Here is a 26,760-nt window from a genome sequence, read left to right on the forward strand (position 1 = left end):
TTATTTGTTATAGTAGGGAGAGGGAACAGAAAATAGATTTTCAGAAGCAGCACCTGCTGGGTTCTCATATGTTGGTGTTGGCTGTCTTTAGATGATAGCTTTGATATTATTCTGTAAGTCTCAATTACCAAAAATAATTTGGTAAAACACTCATATAGCATTTAATTTGCTTCTTGTGTAACTGATGTCCTTCCACAGAATTACAGAACTGTGGATTCATGTATTAGTCCAAATTTATAATTAAACATTTTAATTTTAGTTGTTTTCCTTTCTTTGTAGAATATTTTCTTTCTTGGACATAGTTACTTTGTGTCGCTGTGCACAAGTTTCCAAGGTATGTATTTCTGTTGGGGTTTTTGTGTTGTTCCTTGGGGTGCTATTCTCTTAATTACATACAAATAATGGGATTCATTGCAATCTGCTTCCTGTAAAAAAAAAAAAAAAAAAAGTTGTTTTCTGAGTCTCTTAGTTTATTAAAGCAAATTAACAGTGGTCCCAGTTTTGCATTTAGATGTGGACTTAGTTGCTGTGTACAGGACTTCTGTCTAAAGGCTATGGAAACGATATCCAGTTGTGTATGCTCTGTATCTGGAGAAAGGATTAAGCCCAGTTTGGCATGATGGCATTTGCTTTTTATAAAGCATGTGGCTGTATAACATTATTTTTCAGGCGTATTTGCTGCTTAAAATTCCATGTAGTTTGGTTAATGTGCACCATGTGTCTAAGAAGTACATCCATCATTTCCTTGCCAAGTACAAAAGGTGTTAAGTAGATAGACTACCAGTAGAGGAAAAAGGCACACACAAGATATTAGAGAAGGCATGCTAAGTAAGTTTTTATGTTTAGCTTGTCTTCATTTTTTTTTCTTGAAATACAATGAATAGTATTCTGTTTCTACATCAACTGTGTACAATGAACTATATTATTATACAACATGAATGGACTTTATTTCATATTTTTCTTCCTTTCTTACAGCTGGGTTCGGTTTGGGGTTTAATTGGTTTTTTGTTTGTTTTAATGTATAATTAAGTATATACTTTTTTTGTTCCTATACCCGTATCACCCTGTCCTGCAACTTCAGTAAGTCTTGTGAGTCAGGTAACATCAGGTTTCATCTAAAACCCACAAAACTGCATAAGAAAACCAAAGTGATTGAATAAATTGTATCTTTCTCTGAGAACTACTGGTCAGCTGGATGCAGTATTCTTTTTTTTCTGATTTTCCGCATATATTTGTGTTTCTCTGGCTTTTTTATTTTGCTTTCCTTTGAACAACTATTGCTTCAACAGTGAAGGACAAGCTCTCAAACACGTACATGTAACTTAGCACGTGTAAAGGAAAGGCCTGGTCCTAATAGTGGAAAGTCAGCAGTTTTCTGAATGGTTTCTGTTTTCTCAGAATAGTAACTAGTAAGGTTGAGGAACTGTGGTTTTATTGAAAGGAATCTCATCTGCAGCTACTTTTTTCCGTATAGATCTAGCAAACGTAACTCATTAGACTATTTTACAAGAGCTTTTTAAGAATGAAGGATTCAGTCTTTCTGTGTATGTACTTCACATTTAATACCTTACTTTCCAGTATGTTTTGTAGCCACAAGTTAGCCTTTGAAGTATCATCCATCTAGGAGATTTGAGATTAATTTCTGCAATTTCTATGTTTTTAGCTAGTTGGTACTGTATGACTACTAATACCTGCAATTTTTTTTTTTTTTAATGCTATCTGAAATTGTCTAGTTTGTAATATTTGCATTACTGAGAGGAAAATGAGGGGAGCAGGCAGTGGAGGTAATAAATAAACTGTATTTGTTTTCTGTAGGCATGGAATGTTTTAGCGCTGGATGGAAGCAATTGGCAAAGAATAGACCTCTTTAACTTTCAAACGGATATAGAGGTTAGTGTCCTTTTCATTTTTAGGGTATTTTTCATTCCTATGGAGATGTTTAAGAGCATTTTGAGTGCCCCACAGACTCTGCTTGTGTTCACACATTTTAAAGACTAAGTTCAAGGAAATAATACTGTGAAGGAGCAAATGAAAAAGAATCTGTATTTGCCTTCTTGTTTTTTTTTCTTTTTTCTGGATGAGTGTTTCAGTTTTGGTTGCGAGCTGTGTATCATATGATTTTTATTTATCATCTATATATAGAGCTCTAGAAATTCAAACCTGCTCATTTCCAGAACAGAAAGGTGTAAACGGTCCCTCTGGATGGAGTGAGATTCTTGGAATCACTTTTACAATCTAGAGGATAGTTTTGTTCCTGATCCCAAATCTCTCTGTGAGGGGGCCATCTAGTGCTGGAAGCTCACTGGGCACTTGGCTATAAGATTTGAAGATTAAAGCACTAAAGTGCTGAACAACTTTTCTTGCTGCAGACTTGCCTAGATTTGATTTGGTGTGTTTCTGATTACCATTTTATGACCATTTGTTTTATAAGGTTTGAACCTTGTGTGAAATACAGGTACATGTGAAGTAAAGTCCTTTCCAGTATATAATGAAAGGTTTTAGGGCAGACTTGTCTTCTGTAAGAAAAGCATGTCTCCATTAATGCTATTGTAGATGTGCATAACAAAATAAAATAAGACATCTGAAAATGAAGAGAAATATCAGTGGGGAACAACAATTACTTGATTCAATCTGAACTGGTTTATTATTTGTTGTTTGATACAAATTAAATTTAGACTACAATAATAGATTTCTTTCTGTATTTTATGTTTTAGCTTCTTAGTTGCATGAATAAAATCCAGATGTGTTTAATTTGCTGTATTTTGCTAACCATGGTACAAACTGTTCCTAAAGCTTTACGGTAACATAGAGGGTAAATTTTTTTAACTGCTCTTTTAAAACTTTATTGCCAACTCCTGTGCTCTACTCACCTTAAACAAGAGGATCTTGCAGAAGTAGGAGAAAGATTTTTGGCATCTGTCAAAGAAGACTTACAGCTTTAGTGTCATATTTTCAGTTGCTTTTAAAAAGCTTGTGTTCCTCATTTGCTAAGAAATGAAGAAAAACTCCACAGGTCTTCTGTTGATAGGCCTTTTCTGTGTCTGCAATCATTTTGGTATTTAGAAACACAGTATTGTATTTTCCAGTTTTCAATATTTTTGTCATATATTTTACCTAGTGGTATTGCCCTCTGAGATGCTATATTTGTAGCATGGGATTCAGGAGGAGGGAAATTAAGTTATGATCTTCTTTTGCTATAAAAAGCTATTGTGGTTTGGAGCAATTCAGTTACTTCAGTGTATTATATTTAAGTACATTTGTAATATAAACCCCTTAAATTTACTCATAAGAGTGTGTTCAATTAGAAATTATTACACAGATTAGCTCTAAAACAAATTACAGCTTCACATTTGGTGTCCAAGAACTCTGTTTAGCTGTTTTAGTAGCATATTTTTTTGTCTATGGATTTAGGACAGGTAAAAGCTGCTAATTGTATTTGACAACTTGGTGCTCAGTTGGACTTTCTGGAGATTTTTCAGATAGTACTTGATCTGAGAATATCAAATAATGCAAAATCAGGTTTTGTGAAATTTTCTGTATTTGAGACCTCATATGGTAGAGAATCAAGTGGGGGGAGGGGGAAACCCTATGAAAAGTGTTTCTTTTCTATCAAAGATGTGTGATCTTGAATTTAAATGTACCTTAGGATTTCTTGGTCTGTGGAACCAATTGTAAGCTGGGGTAGGTGGAAAAACTAGCTTTTGAGTGACAAATAACTCAAACAGCTAACTGCATTTGAATGCACTAAAGTTGTCTTCTTGAGAGGTTTTACATGATTAAAGAAATAAATGGGTTTGGGAAAACTTCTCGCTATTCGTTTGCATTTTCTTTGAATAATTTTTTAGGGTTTGTTTTTTTCTGCAATGTAAATTTAACTTGCATTGTATCTTGTTCATGAAAGAATTTATCCTTATAGTAAAAGTAGTTGGCTTTTGCTGAGCAATAATTCTGATTAATTGAAATGCTTTAAAAAAGATATGATTTTCAGTTTGTTTGTTTTGGTGTAAATTCCTCTGAGCGATAATATAAGCAATGTTACTTACGGACCAAGAAACAGGCTCTGATAAGAAAATATTTTCCCATAGTGATGGCCAGAACATTAGTATTAGAGAAGGGCAATAAAATATAACAACATGACAACAAAAAATCCACTGACCTGTAATTTTATAGGTATTTTTAGATTCAAAAAATAAAGGGAGAGAAAAAAATGCACAGTGCTGTTAGGTATTAGTCCTGTTTTTGCTTCTCCCACCAAGATGTTTGGCACCTTTTGATTGCAACCATCCCAATGGCAGGAGCTGTAAAACAGGAACTTGGTGAAGTCTGTCGTGACATACTCAGGTCTCCGTGGGCAATTTAAACTTGCATGCTGTAGGAGTGACTGGGACTCTTGAGGAGTGGCCAAGCCTCCCATTCTACCTCTGGGGCAGTTCCTTACACATCTGACAAAACTTGAAGATCATTTTAGTAGTCTTAGTAGGCAGGGTCTGCTGTGACAAAAAGTTGAGCTGTGTGCGAGTGAGTGAAGAAAGAGAGAATTAAAGATTTAATTGAATAGCACTTAAATGTGAGGGGAGATTCTCAACATGTAACTATTCTTTCTTAAAGTAGCAGAAGAAATTCAAAGAGTTGTAGTTCTGATGGGGTACAGCTGGGGCTGGTCTTAACTCCTGGGATTTTTAATTTGGTTAGAATATTATGTCAGAATAAAGCTCAGCTAAATCTTCCTTTTATTTGGTTTAAGGGTCGTGTTGTGGAAAATATATCGAAAAGGTGTGGTGGGTTCCTGCGACAGCTTAGTCTGAGAGGATGTCTTGGTGTTGGAGACTCCTCTTTAAAGTAAGTAAAATCCTTGACAGAGGCATCACTTATTTCCTGATGTCCATACCAAATGCAGTTGGAGTACTGTTACATTTGCTTGTATTTCTGAGTGATGACCAAAATGGGATACTTAGGTAAGTACTAAATACCTTAATAATGGCCAAATGAGTCCTTGGCTTGAGATCAAAAGATAGCTTCTCTTGTTTTCTAGGAATGAACTAAGAAATGAAAGCTGTGCTTTTCAGGAACATGTCTTTTTCTTCCATTAGGATTATGTTGATATTGCTCCATTTTCAAGTGGTTAAAATGTTTTCAGTCTATGATCTGGCATCCTACAATAGTAAGAGTATCAAGATTAGGGGTTGTTTTATAGTTTGTCATCTAGTTTGGACAAGAGGTGACCCTAGCAGTAGGAGGAAGGATGAAGACTGATACAACTGAGTGCCTACAAATTCAGGAAAGACGTGGGATTCTCATCTTGGTTTAAATAAGAACAGGCAGGCAACAAGAACATCTTGGGAGACTCTAGAGAGAGCAATGATGCTTCTTTTACACAGTATATGAACTGAACTGTGCAGTTTGTTCCTAGAAGAATGTTTGAATCTATATAAGCTTTTTCCAGTGCAAACTGTTTAGCCAGGTTCCTCTGGATATTTCTGAGTGTTTAAACCCAAAGATCCTACCTCCAGCTGAAGGGTCCTTAAACCATAAGTGCTTTAGGGCTCACGGAACATTTGGAGGAGGGCTTGGGGTCTGGCTTTTTGCAGTTATGCTTTCTCCCTCTGTCCCCAGAGCCTGGGCTGGATGATGTTCAGTCTGATGTAGTGTGGCCATTCTCAGGTTGCACATATAAGCACAAAGATTTTGTTAAGCAGTGGGCATTAAGGTAGTGTCCTGTGACCTGTAGCTTTTTCTAGAATTTATAACTAACTAAGTCAATTCATTAACTTTTGTCTCTAGAGTAAATTCATGCAGTGCTAATTTTCAGATACTTGTTCTGAAAGTGATTTTTCCTGTAGGGCTATTTGTCTTGACTTGTTTCCAGATCCATTAGTTTTGTGGGTGATACTAATTTCTCTATTTATCCTTCTTCTACATCAACTTTTGTGTAACATAGCCTATTACTGATGTAGGTATTGGCCATGTAAGCACTGAATGTTTGTGGCAGGTCTGTCAGGATATGCCCCACACTTTAATCTCAGAGGCAGTTTGCTGTTCCTCCAGAGTGAAACATCTTTCCAAGTGATTTGACAAGTGTCTTGATTGTAAATCTCCCTCCAGTACATGAATTTTGGAATAGCTGTTTTGAGAATTCATGTGGAAACTCTTGCCAGTATAACTGCTTGCTGGGGTTTTTTCCATTGTTTTCTATCCACGCTGGAGAGCCAGAAGTTGTTACCAGCTGAGTGTGTAGTCGGATCAGTTAACCTGGGCAAGCCTCCAGACAAAACTGGTTTTGTGTGTTTCCTTCCCCCCTGCCAATAAAATCCATGCAGTTGAAGGAAACATGGGCATAAAAACAGTGTTCTGAAATGCAACGCAGCTGTAAATATTACTTTGCAGAGATGAAAAGAAAGTTTATGTATTTCTTCAGGGTAATTATTATAATGATACATACAGGCTCTCAGCAGTATAATAGCTCCAATCATCCTTAAAGTTCGTACCCAGTAGTGCACACTGATGCTTTTTAATTTCTAAAATTATAAAGAAGCAATTTGCAGCCTACAGAGCTGGCCATTGGTAGTCCAATAGGCTTAGGTCACACTTGGGTATTGTACCAGGTGTGTCCCTTTCCATTTGCTGTGGGAGCAAGCTCCTTATTAAGACCTGCAAAGGCGTCAGTAATGAGATGTGCAAAATCTCTCCCCAGAAGCCTAATGTTTATCTGATGTGACACTTGAAGCTTTCTGTTTATGCCCTTTGAATTTTTAGTTTTTACGGTATTTGAAGCAAGTTCTGGCTTACATATGGCAGAAATAACCAGCTTTCCCAAGTGGTAACACTTGCCTAAGACCAAAAACTTGCAGTAGGAAAAGGAAAAAGCAACCACTGAGACAGATGTATTTGAGGCATACTTTGCAATTACTCTGTGGCTTGGAGATCAGGCTTTTCCACCAAGGTGGGAGGAGGTGCGGGTCAGAGTGTGCTCTAGTGACTGCATCGCACTTGGGACATTCTATCAATTCAGCTTTTCCTTGCTGTTTCAGGACCTTTGCGCAGAACTGCAGAAACATCGAACACTTAAATCTGAATGGGTGCACAAAAATCACTGACAGGTAAGTCAAAGGGGTTTTTTGATTGATGGGGAAATTTGGAAAAAGAAGTAGCTGAAGGTATTTTTAGTGTGTCTGCTGTTTTGCAGCACGTGTTACAGTCTTAGCAGATTCTGTTCCAAGCTGAAACATCTGGATCTGACATCTTGCGTAGCCATCACGAACAGTTCTTTAAAAGGCTTAAGGTAAGAAGATTCCGTGTTCTGTGTTAAAGAAAAGTGGTTAAAGAGCTGTTCAGCATTTAATAAAGTTTAAAAATTGGTGCTGAACCTTAATATTGTGATCAGCACTGGCTGTATTCTGTATCTAGGACTTCTTGGGTGTAGACTATGGTGTTTGTGTGTGGTCTTTTCTCATGACTTTTCTGTGGAGGCCTAGCACAGTCTACTGGCTATCATTAATTTCTAACAGTGTGTTTAATTTGGGTTTCCCACTGTTATGACTATTTGAAGGCTGGATTTAACTTTATGTATTTTTTTAATTCTCCCAGTGAGGGTTGCAGAAATCTGGAACATTTGAATCTTTCCTGGTGTGATCAGATTACGAAGGATGGTATTGAAGCACTGGTGAAAGGGTGTAGTGGACTAAAAGCTCTATTTCTTAGAGGTTGCACACAGGTACATAATTGCTTGGGTGATCCTTTAGGAATAAAATTTTATTTTGGGTTTTTGAAATCTCCATGAATTAAAAAATACCATTTTTGTTATAGTATTTTGTTCAATATTGCAAGATGTGTACATTCTTTGGGCTGCTTTTCTGTGCTTTTAATTTCTTGTTTCTTTTCCTATGTCCAATTTAATTACTGAATACAGTTAGAAGATGAAGCATTGAAACACATTCAAAATCACTGTCATGAGCTTGTAATCCTGAATTTGCAATCGTGTACAGTAAGTATTTGAAGCTTCCAAAGGTACATTCTCTAAGAATCAGAAATCATTTTTGAATGCTAATGAATTGATCTGCTGCACACTTACTTAAGTCAGATAGTACATTTCTGCAGTTTACAGGATTTTGTGTGGAATAGTGGGTTTAAATGAGCTGGCTGTTTCTCGAGCTGATTTTTGACTTGAAGTGTTGGGTTATTTTTTTTCCCCTCATTACGTCTTTTAACTGTGGTAAACTCTAGAGTAAGAACTAACTGTATTCATTCAAATTCCATGAGCTGCGTAGCATTTTGGTCTATTCATAATTCTAACATTTCTAATTGAGCAGAAGTCATGTTCTGGGCCACATAATTGGGAGTAAAATGTAATGGCGTCATAACTGAAGATGATTCAGAACCATCTAAGTAGCAGAAGGGCATGCCTTTCCAATATTAATGGAAGAACACATTCATTAGTAATGAAACAACTGGGAATCATTCATGTACTTTTAATTCTGCTTAGAGAACACAAATTATCTTTGCTCCAGTTTATATTTGCTTTTTTGTTGTTTCTGATGTGACTTTTCAGCAACGGGAAAGGCGTTGTTTTAGGTTTTAAATATCTAAGTCATTCTTTCCCTGCAAATAAGCCTTAGAAAATATTGAAATAAATTAGAATTTCAGCATTTCAGTCATGCAGATTTGAAGAATGAAATGATATTTTTGTTTGTTTGTTTTTGAAGTTTTCTAGTTTTATTGCTAGAAGGTGTCATAAAAACCTGCAAAACTTTCAGATCTGTTTTACAGGATTATTCCAGAATGAATGTGGCATGGGAACATTTTTTGTTGATATTGAACCAAATAGATTTCTTTAAAGTGTTGGATATTTTTGAGTGTTAAGGATAATTAAAAGTTACATTAAAATTGCAGAAAATAAGAACAATACAAATACAAAGCTTGAGATTCCATGATCCAGATGTTTAGTGAAAGAGAATTTTTCAGTCTGAATGTAGGTGCCAACTGAAGCTGGGCAGTTAAAGATAACAGCAGGGAAAGGAAGTTCCTTCTTTTGATCACAACTACAAATAAATGAAGTCAGTACATAATTTCCTCCCCTTTTACTCTTTCTTTTGCTGTCCTCCTTCTCCCAAGTTCTTTTTCTGTTGTGTTTTTCCTGAGACTAATGACATATATCAAGGCCAGCCTTTTCTGACTAATTTTATGGAAGGCTCTCAAGATGTCTGATGGTAATTAGTTCCTATCTCTCCCACTTAACAGTGGCATTGGCATAGAAGTGCACCAGAGCTTTCCCTTGGTCAGGATATCTGTTGTTATGTAGTACAAACAAAAAAAACCTCCCGAGGGAAAGTATTTTTCTTTTGAGTTTTTTGAGCTGCTAGTCTGTGTGTCCTACCTAATTACATGTGCTTTAAAGCTTTGTTTAACTGGAGGTGTGTTCTGCTTGCTATGGCTTGGAAGCACAATTCCAGAAGCATCCAGGCTCCTTATGATCAAAGGGATTTTTACACAGCAGGTGTCCTTGTGCTTTTTATGGCCCTCACTGTAATTCTAGTGACTGTGTCTTACGGGCCGTGTAAAATGCCAGGCCAGCTCCAGCAGCTATGGAGTGAACTTGTATTAGCTCTGGAAACTGCACATCTGAAAGGTCCCATCTTTAGAGAAAGATTTTTGAAACTGGGGACTTGCAGGCATTTTTCAAACACTTTTCTTTCCTGACAGGGATATGGGCATTGAAATCACAAGCAATTTCAGAGTGGGAAATTTTCATATATAACTTGAGGGCTTTTTACAGCAGCATAAAATTTACATAGTCCTTACCTTCAAAGCAGTCCCTTTTCCCAATAATAGCGTCATGAGTATTTCTCAAAGGAAATGAAATAGTTCCAGAAAGTAACATGGTTTTGGAGAGTCAAATCCAGAAGTACCTGTCTGATTTGGACAAAACTCCAAAACTTATCTTCTTACCTGTAGATTATGCAAATCCTTCTGGATCCCCAAAAAGAAAACGAGACTTCTAGTTTTCTGCCTATAATAAGTTGACTGAACTAGTTGCAAATCTAAACTTCTGATATTAAAATGTGCTGGGCTGGGGAGGGGGGGGAGCATAAGGTAATCTCCCGTTGTGCTGAACTAGTACTATTCCTCATCCTGTTTTCATCTAGGAAAGGTTATGTTTGTGGTAATAGCATCAGAAATAGGCTACAGTTGTATGAGCATACTCACATGAGGGGCTTATACAAGGATTGTGTATTTTCTATTAAAAATACAGTGTTAGTCTTTGCTACTATTGCAAGAGTAATATTAAGCCAGGAAGTAAAACAACTTGTTCCAGACAGAAGAAAAATTAAATTCATAGTGTTAGGAGGAGGAGGAGAGAGCTTTTTCCAGAATAGAAGATTTGTAAACAAAATCATATTTGCACACACACAGTAATCCAGTTCCTCTTGCTATTTTGTGTGCAGCTGCAATGGGCCTATTTCTTATAGTTCCTGTTTCAGAGAGAAAATTTGTTTATTCATATTCCAAATTTAAAGTTACTCCTTATGGAATATCTACTACAAAACAATTTTGAGAAATGAAAAGTCCTCTTTTGAGTTAAATCTTTCATCTCAAGACAGCTGTATAGGGAGGGCGAACCTGGCTTTTACACTTACCTTCTGTAAAGAATGGATTATGTGTAATTTTTTCCCTGTAACTCTTGCTTCAAAAATTATCAGAAGGTGAAGGATTTTGCCCTTGGGTCCTACTGGTCCAGTGCAAATTTGGTAGTTAGCTCTCCTGCTGTGGAGCTTTAAAATCTCTTTTGCACTGTTCCCAAAAAAAAAAGTGAAAAATTGTAGAACAAAAGCAAAGTGAAAGAAGAAGACAACAACAAACAACACTCACTCACTCTGTGCTTCAGACTGTCTTAGAGTAGACTTAAGGTCTACAGAAAAATTCATAATTAAGTAGGAATTGTAAGTGTTGATTATCTTCAGTGTTATCATTGTATGTGGTTTAAAAACTGTATTTTTTGAAAATCTGGGTTGCCTTGGTTATATACAGTGTGACAGTGGCAGTTCAGTAGCAGTGTCTTGAATTTTGTTCTTGGCTGATTACTTGATAAGGAAGTAACTTCAACCTTCTTCTGTGTTGCAGCAAATTTCAGATGAAGGCATTGTGAAAATCTGTAGAGGATGTCATAGACTGCAGTCACTCTGTGTTTCAGGCTGTAGCAACCTGACAGATGCTTCTCTCACAGCCCTTGGTCTAAACTGTCCAAGGCTGAAGTGAGTATGTCATGAGTGTGTTGTATGTCATGTTCTTACTGGCCTGATCTGAGAAATTAACTTCTGAAGATGAGCTGCATTTGCAATCAAAACATTAAGTTAGAAGTACATAAACTTGAGGGCTGGTCCTCTGTAGCTGTCATATTAATGTAGTTCACTGTATATTGGAAAAACAAGAGTTAATATATGACAAAACATGCTGAACTAGCATTTTAATTCTCTGCTTCTAGCTAAATATTTTAGGTACTAATTACAAGCAAGAAAAAAAATATATGTAAAGCCCATTCTTTTCTTTAAAGGTAAAAATATCTGTGGTTGTGTTGTGTCTTGTGATGTTTGTACTCTGATGTAGTTTTATGCAGTCATCTGTCTTACAAAAAAAATAGCTACATCATATCTGATTATTATATTTAAAGATATTTTTATTATAAGAGTGCTTTTAATATGCTCTGCAGTACTGCCTGGTGTTCTTAAACTCTAGTATAAAGTGTGCTCATGTCTTTGCAAGCACTGGGGACTAATATTTATGAGAGATGTTTTGAACAATAGGGGCTTAGCAGTTAAAAATAATATAAACTTCCACATTGGTGTGATTTGTACAAACATGTATGTTATGGTGGGCTTTAAAACCAAAGCTCAGTTATGCAGCAGCTCCCTGATTGTGGAGACATATTGTACACACATATAATACTTCTTCTAATTTTAATGTAAAGTAAATAAAAAGATAAGATTTTTGGGTGACAAATTGCCATTTATGACAGGAACGTGCGGGAGTCAGAACTTGCTATCCTTAAATCACAGATAGTGGAGGAATGTGTAGTCTGTAAAAATCAAGGGATGCTGCATTCAAATGCCAGTGTACCATATGCTGACACACAGTGTTCCTTTAGCTGAATGAGTGAAAAAGAGCTTTTGTGTCTGTAGAAAACCTGTTCTTAAGACAATTCCAGGCTGACAGTCCCCTTTGTGCCACTGTTCATATTTATTAGGGGCTTAGGAGTCTTCTGACACACTTAGAGGTTTTCCCTAGAAAGCTGTGCTGGTCTTTTGCCACCATTTCTCTCATTTTCTCGATTAACATCTCAGATGGGAAATAAAAGGAGGTCTAAATTGCTGTTAGTTGTGCAGTTCTTTCCAAGGGCAGTACAAGTGCAGCAGGAATTGTTTTAGCCTTGGTAGGTGAACTGTCAGCCCTGTCTGTGCCACGAGGGGGAAGGCGTCCGCCACTCTCCTCCTGTAATGAGGAACAGCATAAGGAAAGAAAACGACCCTCTGCAGTGATTGCTGCTGAGGATTACTGTGTGTTGGAAGGACAGAGGATACAGCTGGTTGCATCTAGACTTTTGGGATCATGGATGGAAAGTACTTGAAATTGTCTTGGAAAAAATTATCTTGGAAATCAAAGGGAAATGTAATTCCACATTTGTTTTGTAGCTTCTGAATATTTCAGTGTTGAGTGTGAAAGAAAACTCTGCTGCCTCTGTTGGACTTGCTGGCTCTGTTAGGAAATATTGGAGTATTTTCTGTGCTGTGCTACTCTCACTTCAGGATCTATGCTGCTTTCCATGATACTGCTGCATTTCCATGATACTGCTGCATTTCCATGATGCAGCTGTTACCAGTCACAAATATGTCCTCGAACAAAAACTTAGGTCAAGCTTTCAGCAGACCCTTCAGCTGTATTTCTTATCTCACATCAACATAGGGGTGTCTTGTCATCCATCTTAACATTTACTCTTTCAGGTGCTTGGCACCTTCTCTTTCTTTTTCTTTATTAGCACTTTTTAATGCAAAATACCGGTAGGTATTTTGGCAAGGCTTGTCAAGAAAGCACCTGTGAACCATGAATGTCTTTGTCTGGGTGGGGCTGTGGAAGTTAGGATCATGTTCCTTTTAGCCCCACCAGCTGCTAATTCCACAGAAGTAGGGAGGTGTTGAGTGCAGAGACATTCCAGGTGTGCCCAAAAGGCAGCTGTAGGCAATGAATGCAACTCTGAGTCTGCCTCATAGAAAATTTCTTCATAAGAGTGGAGAATCTGCTTTGGATGTCATTTTGCCTGATTAGCTCCCATGTTAGGTACTTTTCCACAAATCACTGGGTGGGAAATTCATGTCAGCTGTAAGAGGAAAAAAGAAGAGCCCTCTGTATTTAAGCACAGTCACTAAAACAAAAGCAAAAATTAGAACTTTGCTCATTATTTCCATGCTGCCCAGTGCCTTCCCACCTGTTTTTTCATACTGGGGCCTGATTGATGTAGCAGGTGTGTATACAGCTCACTCCCCATTCTCATGTCCTGACTGTCTGCACACCCAATTTCAGGAAAACTAGAGGTGCTAATCTTCTGGTTTCTTGTTCCTCTGTTTCTATACTATTCTTTTCTACTGGGTATGCAGTAAGTAGCATCCTCACTATTCTGGATGTTGCAGATGTCATTCCATCTCCACCCCTCTTTAAAGTCAGCCATGTAATGAGATGGGATTTGTAGCAACTAATCAATGAAAGGAGGTAGAAGGGTAACAAATGTGACCTGAAAGATGGGGTTTTTTTCTGGTGGCGTTTTTCCCCTTCCTATTTGGTATCATAGGCAATTTTCAGAGTAGCTGAGAGTATTTTATGATAGACTGCAAACTGCCCTTGATGGAAGGGCACAGAATTCTTGAACATGAGTCTGAAGAAAAGTCCAGAGGCATTAGAACCATCCATTTGGGAGGAGGTGCCTGTCTAATACTTGGCTTAAGTTTCTCTCATACTTCTGAACGTTGTTGAAGACTGTAACTCTGCAAGTGGTTTTTCAAGCCTGTGGGGCTGCTCAGCTCTAAACTTGGCTGCCCTCTTGCTTTTTGCTTGGAAGAGGCTGATCCAGCAAAGTCATAGTCAGAGCCCCACATCCTGTACTTTGGTGGGGTTTTAATCTGTTCATGCACCCAGTGTGGCTTTTCCCTTTGCACTTTCTCTCTAGAGAGGGAGTGTTCTAATGACCTCCTAAAGCAATGGAAGGATCTGGAGGCCTCTCAATATTGGCACAAAAAGTTCTTTTGTGCCTCTTTCCCTGCCTCCTCCCCACAGCCCCAGTATAGCAGCAGTGTTTGCTGTGGTAAGTTGCACTTAGTTTGTGCTGCTCATCCCATGGCACTGTGGTTTCGTCTTATTCATCTTGATACTCACTCCACCTGCAAAGGAAATTGTCCATTAAAAAAAGGACAAAGAAAACAAAGACAACAAAACATTAGTGGGATGGAGGCCTGTTGGGCATACTAGTGGTGCTGTTTGGGGCACTTGACCTCTTGGGGAGTTTTTTTGTCAGTATTGCTTCCCAGTTATCTTTCCAAAACACTGTATTTTCTTTAAGGTTGTATTGGTATAGTTTATTGGTTTTACTGTGGGATTGGAGATTTTAAGCTCCTTGCTTTCTGGTAAGTTGCTTCACTGTGCTTCATGCAGAGGCTCTGAGGGGATTTCTAGTAAGTACTTTCTCAGTTTTATGGCTTCCCAGCAGCCTTTGTTTAGATAACAGGTTTTAGATGCAGGCTTCATCTGCATTTTCCTTAACTCAGGGTTTATTTTCCCATATCTTGCCTCAGATAACACATGAGAAAACTTGATCATTATGCTTTTACTGAAACAAGAGGTTAAAATGCCTCTAATTGTGTGTAATTTTTTTCCACTAAATGTTCTGTGACTGTCAGAATCTTCTGATAAACTGGATTAAAAGTCTGCTTTTTAATTTCAAATCACTGTGAAAAATAGGGGTGGGTGTGTATGTGTATGTATATATATATATGTATATACACATTTGCTATTGACAACTTCTAAGTTGCAGAAGACAGATTTGTATCTCAAATACACTTGCTTTTCTCAATATTTTCTTTAACATTTTAAACTTTTCTAGGATTTTGGAAGCTGCAAGATGTTCACATCTTACAGATGCTGGGTTTACCCTTCTAGCACGGGTAAGGGTCATTTCAGAAGGTTACAGCTCGCCCTGTTTCATTGCTGCTGAGCAGCTGTGAGTTGATGTAGTCCTGCTGGGAAGCAATATGAGAAGAGGAAAATTAAAGTAGAAAGAAGCCAGTGGAGGAGGGGACTAAAAAGCTATTTTATGTCTGGATTATACTTAGATCTGCAACTTGATCTAATTTGCCATCTATCATTGAATTTGTCATTTTTTTCCTCTTTTTCAGTTTGTTTCAATTGAATTTATTATGCTTAACATAATTCTAAACTTGTATTATGCATTCTAGCCAAATTTCCCTTACATTGATGACACACACCCTTGTGATATTTACATCCAAAAAATCAGCATATAATAGATTGTTCTGAGGATAACTTTAAATTACGGAACACTTACATTATACATAATAGACTATAAGCACTAGTGCCCTGGTTCCTGCTGTAAATAAGAATATTGGTGGTGTCAAATGCTTTGTGTTAGACTTGTGAATTGCTGGTTGGGAAATTCGAACACAAAAATTATACTCTGTAAATGGGATTCATTTATGCTGCTGGTATTCAATGTGAATGAAAAGGGGTTTTTTTTGTAGCCACAGCAGTTAAACAGAGTGGTTTTCTAACTGTTCAGCACTACAGCTTCAGGCTCTTGGTGGTCACCTCAACCCTGCTCTTGGGGGCTGCAAGTTACACTTTTTTCCCTATTCCTGGAAAAAATGGATTGGGAATTGAGCCAAGCTGTGGCACTATGTGGTCTGCTGCAAGGCCACAAGGTTACGTCCTTTCCTTGAAATTAGTCATGATTAGATGTTGAAAGCACTTCTGAAAGCTTGCTGGGGGTCTCTCAGAATGTTGAGAAAATTGCTTGTGTAGGTGTGACATGCAGCTTTCTCCCATCCTTAAAGTAGACCCTATTTTGGTATTTTCAGCATTTATTGGCAAAGCAATTTGGTTTTAAGGCTTCTTTCTAATGTATGACAACGAAGAGAGATGTGCCATGGGCTTAAGTGTATTCCAGATGAGTTTGGTGCAGGCTGATAAATGCGGAATTGGCTTTAGTGCATGGGGTGTAAATCCCATTTGGAGTGAGGGGGGAAGGGAAGCAGGGGTGCTGAGCACTGGTATGTCCTGTTCAAACCTTACAGGGCAAGAGGGAGACATTTCACCTAGTAAGAGAAAGGCTAAAATGTCGACATTTGAGAGGAAGGTGGGGTATTGCTTGTTAATTTATCTGTTTTTTCTTTTAACACTTTTTTTTGTCTTTTGATGGTGATCAAATATTTGAAGGGATTTATATCACAGTTTCCCCTTGCAAGCTGTGCTATCCCATATTATTAGCTCCGTGCATGATTTTATGTCTAGATGTTGTTTTATTTAATTTTTTTGTTTATCTGTCCATGTTTTGTTTATTGTAGAATTGCCATGAGCTGGAGAAGATGGACTTGGAAGAGTGTGTTTTGGTGAGATTTAATATGAAAAGGAATATTGAATGTGCAGTGTAAGGATGCAACACATTAACACCTTCATCTAGATGTTCTTTGGTTTTTATAAATAGTGTTGTGTTTGTGGTAGGAAATAAAATAATTATTGGGAAATTCTATACAGGGAAATACTTGGAAAGTAACAGATGATAGGTTGTTCTCCAGAAATAACAGAACCCTCATCTGGTAGAGAAGGAGATACCTTTTTGGAGGGTTGCCTCTTCTGCTGTCTGTTGCTTATGGCTTACGTCTGGTTTCTTTTATTCCCAGATAACTGACAGCACATTGATCCAACTTTCCATACACTGTCCTAAGCTGCAAGCACTGGTAAGTGTAACTCCTGGTCTGCAGCCTGTGATACTGCCCCCAAAGCACACACACAGACTGCTCCTGCAGTACAAGCCCAGGCTGTTCAGTCTTTGTCTAGAAATCATTCCTGATGTACAGTGATACTGTCAAAACATGTGCAAGTTTCATAAGTATTCTCAAAGCAGCACATTACTCCTGAAATATTTACATGCATTGTGTGATTAAAAAAATGTTACCAAATCAGTGAGTAATAACCAGAAATCTTTCATTTTATGGTTAACATCCTTCCTATTTGATTCCTTACATATTTGATTCAACTTAAAGCACTTAGATCCTTTATGGATACTGTGAAGTGTTCAGTAATGGTTTTCTTAGGGGGTCTGGCACTTCACATCAAATATTGAATAAACAAAACCACCTAGAGAAGACAAATATAATCACTCTGTAAGCAGTTTTGCATGCAAGTACTTTTTTCCAAGGACTACATTTACATAATAAATTATGGAAGGTTTCCTTGGATTTGACTTTTAAACATAATTGGAGAGGATTGAGTGGGGTACTCTGTTTACTGGATTTCAAAGAACTGTTTTCTAGGGAGTGGTGGCTTAGATCTTTCAGATCATCAAAACCAATTTGAGGTAACATAAATTTGTCTGTTCTTCAGTCAAGATACTTGAAAATTACTGGATTGTTCTTACAGTAGGAGCTCCTGTATTTCAGGCCAGTTGTCCTTTAGTGTAGATTTGTTATAACTACTTAAATCTATGTGAGAGAACAAGTATCTTTATAATCTCTTCTTAGATGGGATTAAAGGAAGGTGTTCTGCTTCCTTAATTAAATGGTGTTATGATTAGTGTTACTCAGCGTTACTAAGGTAGCAGCATGAGGAAAGATGGCTTTTCAAAGGAGCTTGGTCACTATTTTTTATTGTTATTTTTTTATTTTTCCTTATCAACTGTCCAGCTTAACTTCTGAACCATCATTCTTGATGATAAACCAAATGAGTTGTCAGGAGATGTGGAGCCATTTATATGGGACATGTTTTTGTATTGTAATTCCAGTTGCAACCAGTTCTTGCACGAGATCTTTTGTACCAGTTCTGTCAGTGCTTCAACAGAGATACCACAAAACATCATAATGCCAAAGCATATTTTTTCTGAGTCTGCTCCTGTTTGCTGGCCCTTGTGTGTTTGCCCACAGACAGGGAGTGTGACATTGGTAAAACATCACGGCTTTTCTAAGGAAACCAGGAAACTTGATTTCTTTGGTATATATATATATATCTTTAAATATAACCTATGGGTGGGAAGGATACATACTCAGAGATTGTGTGTGAACAGCAATGGCTGAGAATTACAGGAAAAGACATGACAAGACTGGCAGGTGCCAAATACACTGCATGAACTAATCTTGGTGCTTCCAGTGTCCTGTAAACTCCTGTGCACTGTGCTTTAGTGTATTTGCAGTTAGAACAAACATTTTGGAGTTGCAGAGATCAACTTTGAATTTGCTTTTGTCGTGTTTGGAGACTCAGTAGATGCTGGAAATAGGCAAATCTTCCTCAGTATCAGAGTATTCAAGGGCTTTATTGCCTAATGTACTTAAGAAGTAATTTCTGGTTAAACTATTTAATTGTACATTTAAATTAGTAGAGAAACTGTGAAATATTCATGGTGGTCCTGAAGATGAGAAGGCGAGTGAATTCTTCACAGCATGTGAAGTTCTCATAGTATGTCTTGCCGTGCTGGATTTATACACAGCATTAAGTATGTGTTAACAAAAAAATAATAATTTGACCATATCTCTTTGTTCTCAAGATTTCAAGCAATTGTATTAGTAAAATTCCTTATTATTAATGATTTTTAGAAGGCTTATGAAGTCAGAAAAATCCTGTGGTTTAATATGAAGTGAGTATAATTTGTTCTACAAAGTTCTACGAACTCAGCTGTACATCCTGTATTGTCCTTGCAGCACCAAATACCGCGTCCCAGGAAAGCTGATTTTATAAGCTGCTTACTTCCTGGGGTGGAATACTCCTAATTAGCCAACAGCTTCACAGAACCTCCTGTCCTTCCTTGGAACAGCAGGTCTGTTATGAATGTTGGTTAACCCTGCAGCTGCTGATTGTTCCCAGGCTCTGAGCCAAACCAAGCGCTCAGAGCACATACATAGAGAAAGGAGGTACAGGAGAGAGCTGATGTGTTTGAAGACTTGAGAGACTGCCAGAATGGGTGTTAGGAGTTAAAACACTGTTGGTAGGGGCAAGCACTTCATTTCTTTTGTCTTTTGGAGACAGTTTGCACTCGTTGTGGTGTTTCTTGGAGTCCCTGCTGGCTGCTCACGCTTAGTGTGTAAAATCGGACCAGCTGGAGCTGAAGGGAAGCTGCCAAGGTAGCTTCCTGTCAGACTCCAGAGGAGGTGCAGACCTGTCTCCCAGCCTTTCTCTGGTTCCCTGTTCATCCTGTAGAGCAAAGGAGAAAAAAGCTGAGGACAAATTGTTTTAAAGAGCAGGACAGACCCCGTGTGTCTGGTAGCAGGCAGGAAATGCTTGTGATGTAGCTGAGGTGAAGTAAGATTGGTAGTCCCCAGGCTGCCCTGTCAGGCTGGAATGAAAAGATGAGTTGTACCCAGAGAGGGGCAAGGTTACATGTTAGTCAGGGGATTGGCAGGAGGTCCTTTTGAGCACTATTGTTTGCTTGCTCTGAGTTAAAAAGTGCTTTTGGACTGCTGCAAGTGTTTCTTCATCAGTTGCTGTCTGAAAAAAACAACCTAGGGCAAGGAAATGCTACTTCAGAACCAGGCACTGTTAGGTACAAGTAAAGGCAAAACACAGGGCTGAGAATAAAGCGAGGCGCTAGCTCAGAGCCCAGGGCAAGGGGAGTAGAGTTCACAGATGCTGCACATTTCACTGGGGAAGACTTTGAGAGCATTCATTTCAGTGGTGAGAGAGAGTGGTTTCTCAAGCCGCCTCTGAGGAATGTCTGTTTCCTGTTGTTGTCATCATCCGTGCTTCTCCAAAAGTCATGAATTCCCTAAAGAAATGAGGGGAGTGCTCTATGTGGTGCCACTGCCTGAGAGGCAGCATCATTTTACATGTTCTTGAAATTCAAGGGAGTAAAAAAATATGCTGAAGAGGAGGAGATTTTTTTGGTTTATTATGCTGACTGTTGCACAAGACTGCTCCTGCAGCTGTACAAGATGTTTATTGCTCCTTGTCTGTACAGCCTGAGGTGCCAAGTGCTCATGGCTTGTATTTTTTGAAATCATTATTTGGCAAATCAGTCCATTGTGATTGTTCTTTATCTGTGCGGACTTGCACAGGCTTGGTCCTGGTGTATGTCTGAGAACATAGCAGCTGTGAAACAGTAACCCCTGAGTAGATACTCATCTATTCCCGTATGTTCTCAATCATCCTTTAAAGTTGTTTCTGGATGTTTGCACTGTGGGACAATGGGAAAAGAATTCCCACATTCATAGAGAGCAAAGGGGCCTGAGGAGTTCTGCCAGTGATGTGTTTTGGGACTCAACTTGTTTTGAAGCAAAGTTTAAAAGCAAGTACAGCAGTTTTGTTAAGTAAAGCAGTTTCTTTTTTTACTCTTCTGGATTTCAGCTGTATATTATTTGTAGTTAACCACTGGAGTGAAGGAGGTTGAAGAGGACTTCTGATGTCCAGAGGCTCAAGTCACTTAGGACTGAGGGATGTTGCTAATTGTTTGCCTTTCTGTTTTAGAGCTTATCTCACTGTGAACTGATCACTGATGATGGGATTCTTCACCTGAGCAACAGCACGTGTGGGCATGAGAGGCTGCAGGTGCTGGAACTCGATAACTGTCTCCTCATCACGGACGTGACTCTGGAACACCTGGAGAACTGCCACAACCTGGAGAGAATTGAGCTGTACGACTGCCAGCAAGTCACACGAGCTGGAATCAAACGGATCAGAGTATGTGTTTCCTGGCTTGTTCCCATGGAAATGCCAGAGCTGTTGCTTCTGCTTAAGATTGTAGGAGTCCTACAGGTCCCAGGCAAGGAAGGCTGGATAAACAGTCTGACTATCCTTCTGTTAGGTCCCCATGTGTGTAATTTCCCTATATGAGCAGCAATAATTTTCAGTTCTGACTCATGACATTTTGCTATTGGAATGATGAGCTCTTATCTTCTGCTTTGGTATAGTGGCATGCTTTATCCTAAATACATGTTATATATCTATCTATCTATATATATATATCCTAAAATACATGTTAATACACAGAGCCAGTAGTCAAACATCTGCATGGATATTTCCATTGATGGGCTGTAGGGCCCTCAGGCCCTGGAATCCAGCCCCAAACCTTTTCCCTGCATATCTCACCCATGAGGTCAGGGACCACCTGCATTGCGGGGGCAGCGTTTTAGCCTTGAAGTGAAACTTGTCTGCAGCTTCGTATCCCAAGTTTGTGTCCAAACACTTTTGCAGCTGGAAAGCTCATCCCTGATAGTGACTCAAATTGAGGGCAGAAGCACAATTCTATTTCATGCTGCTTTCCAGGATGAGAGCAGCAGAGGGGAGTATGGGAGATAAGGTACGAACAAGTCGTCCTTCAGCAGCCAGGGTCCATCCCTCTTGCCCCTGCAGCAAAATATGTGCCTCTCCTGATGTGGAGCTGTCTGGGCTCATCAGTGCTTTGTTGGGAAACCAGGGGGAGCCCTGTGCAAGTTGGTGTGCCATAGGTGGATGGGTCAAGAGGAATTACATGTGAGAAGACAGCTTGGCTGGTATTCACTCTATAGATGCTTTCTTTACAGCTAACTAACCTTAACGAGAGAGCACATGTTGGCACAACAGTTGAGGTGTGCTGCTTCTCTTTTCAATTCTGTTCTTCCTCTCCCATTATAATGCAGCCTTTTCACCCACAGGCTCATCTACCTCACGTGAAAGTTCATGCTTACTTTGCTCCAGTAACTCCCCCTCCATCGGTCGGAGGGAGCGGACAGCGCCTCTGCAGATGCTGTGTTATCCTTTGACAGTGAGTGCAGCCACACAGAAAATGTTGTTGTTGAAGAATGGGATGGCAAGTCAGCAGAAGGAGTCAGTTTCCTGACAAGTCCTAATGGTGGTGTTTGGTCATCCAGTTTTGTGACAAGAAAAGCGCTTTTTTTTTTCCAGGTAAAAATCCTAACGTAATGTGCAGCTGTGGATTAAGTTGGTGATGCTGTGGTTTGTATTAGTAACTCCTTCCTTCTGTTGGCATGAGAACTGCAGTACCGTGTCAAATGTGTGGGCATTGCAGTGTAGCAGCTACTTGGTGGAAGTTCACGAAACTTGGAAGTTAAATTGCATTTGTCAGCACTACTTGGTGTGAAGTTCTGATGTAACATGGGGCTCGAGGCTGCCACGCCAAAGAACTGAGCCTGCTGTTCTGTAATATACACCACAGATCAAATATCAGGTTTAAGGACAAATCAGCTTTAGCAGATGTTGACCAAAAAATGCAAAGTAATCATAAGCTCTTACAGTGAAACAGCAGCTTGTTCTTTTTCATGATTCAGCTTCGTATTTAATTATGTAACAGGACATAATAGGTAATGTCAAAAGGTAAGGTAGAACCTCAAGATACCCATAGGACTAGAAATACTTCTCAAGTTTTTGTACTTGGTTCAGTTGAACTCTGCTCGTACAAAGGTTGCCCGTCACTGACGCACGTTCTGCCCGATGCCATTGGCCTTCAACAGGGGTAAGAAATCCACTGTGGTAGAGCCTGTGCACTCTACTGTACCTGCTGCCACAACCATCCATGGTGCTCTCGGTAACGCCATCCCCGTGTCCTCCGGGACCTCCGCGGGGTGCAAGGAAAGGATGCAGCGCTTCCAGGAAGAGGGGTGTAGCACACGTGCTTTTCTACAGATGAATGGAAAACAGGTTCAGCTACAGAAAAAGGATGGAGCAAGGAATTCAGTTCATCCCACCCATTTTAGCAACAAGCATATGGGCTCATCAGTCTGTAAGCAGTTGAACCAAACCAAACCTGTGGTTTTCAAATGTAGAAAGCCAAACTCTTCACATTTGATTAAGAAGCTGTCAACTTCTGAATAATAATGATAAAAATCTGTGTATCAACTCTTAAGGCCATGCTTTCATCCTTAGTTTTTCAGTGCTAGACAATTAGATAAACTTTTTTATATTACGCAATTTAATTATCTGAGAGAAACTACTTGACAGTTCAGAAAGCTTTTTTTGTGTAAGTTTGATTGTGTGTGTGTGTTTGAAGAGTTCAGGGCCTGTGTTTACCGAAAATTAAAAAGCAGTTGGAAAAGCTACTACTGGATAGTACTGCCATTAGCCCCCCTGCAAATTTTAAACACTTCTAAAAAGGAGTGAGTGTGAACATGAACTTCAACAGCCAGCAATGGCTGGGTTGTGTTGATGACACACAGAGGATGGGGACAGTAAATGAAGATCTCAGCTTTGGGGTTAAATTACAGCTTGGACTACAGTACATGAATTTCTTTAGTACTACAAAGTAAGCCATCCTGGGCTTCTTTTGCACAGTAGTGGAGTGCTGTTACAATCATACTTAGAGTTCCATTGAGACACTGCTGGTGTAATGGGAGTTTTAACCAGATTTTATTCTCAACTGTACCAGGGCAGTCATTAGTACCAATATGTCAAGATGTGTTTTCTAAGAACATAATGAACCTTGTAAGTCTATTGCATTGAAGATGTACAAAAACAAATGGAACCTACTCTGATATAGGACACTTAAATAAACAATCAGCTGATGTCAAACTTGAATTTGTTGGAATTATTTCAAATCTAAGCAAGATTTCTACTAGAAGCAGAAGATCCATGTGAATAAACAGGGCTGGTTTACTTCACTCCCTTACCTTGACCTACCATGCTTGCTAGGACAGGTCTTGCAATTGATCTGAATCTTAACAATGGACTGTCTCTAATGCGGATGTGGGGAAAAAAGACGTAAACAAAAAGAAAAGCACATTTACAAAATTATTGAAAAACATTTATTATACTTAAATTGAAATGTGTACATCTTATTAAAAAACAAAAGCCATTTGCTGGTGCCATAATTTAATTCCAATTTCAAGTGAGCTGGACAAACTACTGTACAACTTTCAATATTCTTTAAAATTAGGTATTTGGATACTTTCCAATCAAGGATTTTTCCACTTTTATAAAACATTTGGATTTGAATATGGTGTGAGCTAAAAAGACACAAGTGTCAGTTGAGGGAAATACTAGGACCAGACAATACCCAAAGATGAACAACTTATAGGCAGAAATGTTTAAGTACATAAAATTTTACTTTCAGTGCAGAAAAAAACAAAAACAGGAAAAAAACTAGGTTTGATGAATTTAAATTTTCAAAATGCTACAGCTTTCAGAAGCTTTTCTGATAAGCACTTGAGCCAGTTATGAAAGGGGAAATGAAAAAAATCAAAGTTGCTTTTTTACATGCTGTAGTATTGGTTTACATGGAACACCGCAGCATAAAAAGCAAACTATTCCCAAGCTTTTAATCCAGAGATCAAGGTGAAACTTTCCAAAGGCACAGGATGACAGCTCTGAAATTGCCACCTAATATCTTTGGAAATACTCCCCTTTTAAGCACCTAACCAATTGAAACTTAATGTTACCCTAGGAAATGCTGTGCCATGACTCTGCAAGACACATCCAAAATACTGAGAAAGCACATTGCCTGTTTCAGAGAAAAGTAAATATTTGGTCATATGGAAGAGGCACTGTAACAGGTGTACAGTGTGGATGGATGGGGTGTGCAGGAAGGTCAACAGAAAAGGTAAGAGATTTGTCCAGAATAGGAACTCCAGCAGGGCATTCACGTGCTGGCAAGGAGACTTACAGGGTGTGTATTTAGTGTTTCTCAAGCAATTTATTCGATGCTGCTGAAAGCTATGACAGCCCTGTGGTGCCAGTGGGTCATCTTCCCTCATCAGCATAATTCCACTGAAAACCCCACTCCTCACTGCCAGTATTTTTAAACCCACAATTTTACAAGCAAAGAGTTAAACTGCAGCAGTGCTCCGCAGAGAACCTAGGAAACTAAACATAAAGGATGCATAGGCAATTTTTTCCATTAAATTCATTAAAGCAAAACACAATTACTTGGTACCCCATAGGATTTATATTAATCCCTCCAGTAAGGTACTGTTGATAATGCAGTTTGCTGCATGCATATATTGCATCTGTCTAGGGCTTCTTAAGAGCCCTGTTCTGGCATTTACACTTCTTACATACACTCTTATACACAATTTACACGGGAAGCTGTTTTGACAGCTTTACTCTCAAAGACCTGACAACCTGATCACTATCACCTTAACTACTCATCTCCACACAGATTAGCATGTGCTCTGCTAACATCAAAAAATAAAACCAGCATAAGGTACAAGCACGTAATAGACAAACTGGCACAGAAAGGTAAATGCCCCAAAATAAGTTTACATTCATCTCCAACTGGATACAGATAATAGAAAAGCAGCACTGCTTCACTTCTATAAACTGTATCTACTGGCCATAGTTTGCCTTATTTCAGTGAAGGGCAAGCACCTTTGCTTACATTGTCTTCCATGCCTGTACAGAAGCTGTCATGGCATTATACCTCTCATGAGGACACTTAGCTATGGCAGTGATAAGAAAGTTCACCTATCAAACAGCTCATTAGAAAGGTCATTTTGTGTTTTCAATATGAAACATCTTATACAGCGAAGTTAGATCCTAAGGTTTTGGACGATCTTCATAATCTTTAGGCAGGACTTCATTCTGCATTGGAGTATCAGTCTAGCAAGTGTGTGATGTCACTTCAGAATTATATGGAAGCCTTCTCCATTTTCAGCTGAAAAAAGAAGGAAATGTCAGTCTGTCTTTCTTGACCAGAATCACAGAAATACAAGCCAATGCACCAAAACACCCAAGGATAGACTTAGTTTTGAAAATAAACTCATCCACAACAAAAACAGCTTTTAGAAGTTTCCTACTTGTGCTAAACAAAAATGTTATGATTAATGATTGTAACTGGATCTTCGAAGTTGGGACAGTTTCTGTAGGTAAAGTTTGCACAGAGTTAAACTTGTCCACTGATTAGAGCCAATGCTGGCACCTTGTACCAGAAATAAATTGGACTTCTAAAGAAGAGTGGGATTCAACAACAGCCTACTGAAGGTGACCACTGACTAGCAGAGAAAGAACAGAATGTTATGCTCAGTTCTGCTGACTCTCAGGACGCAGCTCAGATGCAGTGTCTGAACTTCAGAGGTGCTACACTGCCAGGATTTTTAATTTTTTTTTTTTTAACCTATTTTGAAACGTCACCATTCTCAACAATTATTAGCAGCGTCACTGTCCAGTGATGGCTGACTGAATTTTGCGTAAGGTTTGCTACTGAATCCTGCAACAGTTCTGAACTGAAAGCTTGGAGAAGAGCCTGAGATGCTACACAGAGGCTGAAATCTGCTAGGAGAGGAAGAACTCTGGGATATTTTCTGCCACTGTGTAAGCAGATCTTTCATTATTTTTAAAGAAGGCTCCTTGCTGGAGTAAGCAATTAAATTTTAAACTGTCAGAAAAGTCAACGTACCTTTTATTGTGGTGAATAAGAAACAACTCTCATCTTGAAAGTTTTGAACCATCTACAAAAAAAAAAGTTTCAAAACCCTCTGGAGTATGACCAATACAAAACACAAAACAGTAACAACCTCAACAACCCTGATATTAAACACAGCCTTTTGTGAGCAATTGTGTATTTTTAGTTTTGTTCAGCAAGTG

At 38.7% G+C, this 26,760-nt stretch overlaps 2 protein-coding genes across 6 annotated transcripts in view; one reads left to right on the forward strand and one right to left on the reverse strand.

Annotated features, from left to right (window-relative positions):
• FBXL2 (F-box and leucine rich repeat protein 2) overlaps nt 1–23,757 on the forward strand; it is a 45,461-nt gene extending 21,704 nt beyond the window's left edge. The window contains exons 3-15 of one of the 2 annotated variants that reach the window (XM_042044198.1): nt 280–334; nt 1,816–1,890; nt 4,745–4,839; nt 7,029–7,097; nt 7,184–7,279; nt 7,585–7,711; nt 7,907–7,981; nt 11,116–11,246; nt 15,137–15,197; nt 16,611–16,655; nt 16,947–17,003; nt 20,716–20,928; nt 21,882–23,757. In XM_042044198.1, coding sequence (XP_041900132.1) covers nt 280–334; nt 1,816–1,890; nt 4,745–4,839; nt 7,029–7,097; nt 7,184–7,279; nt 7,585–7,711; nt 7,907–7,981; nt 11,116–11,246; nt 15,137–15,197; nt 16,611–16,655; nt 16,947–17,003; nt 20,716–20,928; nt 21,882–21,989 — 1,207 coding nt within the window. In that variant the 3' untranslated portion in view covers nt 21,990–23,757. Of the gene's footprint in view, nt 1–279; nt 335–1,815; nt 1,891–4,744; nt 4,840–7,028; nt 7,098–7,164; nt 7,280–7,584; nt 7,712–7,906; nt 7,982–11,115; nt 11,247–15,136; nt 15,198–16,610; nt 16,656–16,946; nt 17,004–20,715; nt 20,929–21,881 lie in introns of those variants that run through there. The other variant, XM_042044199.1, reaches the window with a different exon arrangement.
• A 204-nt stretch (nt 23,758–23,961) lies between these two features.
• Nucleotides 23,962–26,760, reverse strand: part of UBP1 (upstream binding protein 1) — a 35,856-nt gene continuing 33,057 nt past the window's right edge. For all 4 annotated transcript variants that reach the window (XM_042044195.1, XM_042044194.1, XM_042044197.1 and 1 more), the window contains 2 exons: nt 26,573–26,624; nt 23,962–25,831 (listed from right to left, as the gene is read on the reverse strand). In XM_042044195.1, the coding sequence (XP_041900129.1) occupies nt 25,794–25,831; nt 26,573–26,624 (90 nt within the window). In that variant the 3' untranslated portion in view covers nt 23,962–25,793. The remainder of the gene's footprint in view (nt 25,832–26,572; nt 26,625–26,760) is intronic.

Source organism: Corvus kubaryi, unplaced genomic scaffold (assembly GCF_017639235.1).
Source record: "Corvus kubaryi isolate FWS band 111438036 unplaced genomic scaffold, C.kubaryi_AGA036_p1.0 37398, whole genome shotgun sequence".
NCBI classification, from domain to species: Eukaryota; Metazoa; Chordata; class Aves; order Passeriformes; family Corvidae; genus Corvus; species Corvus kubaryi.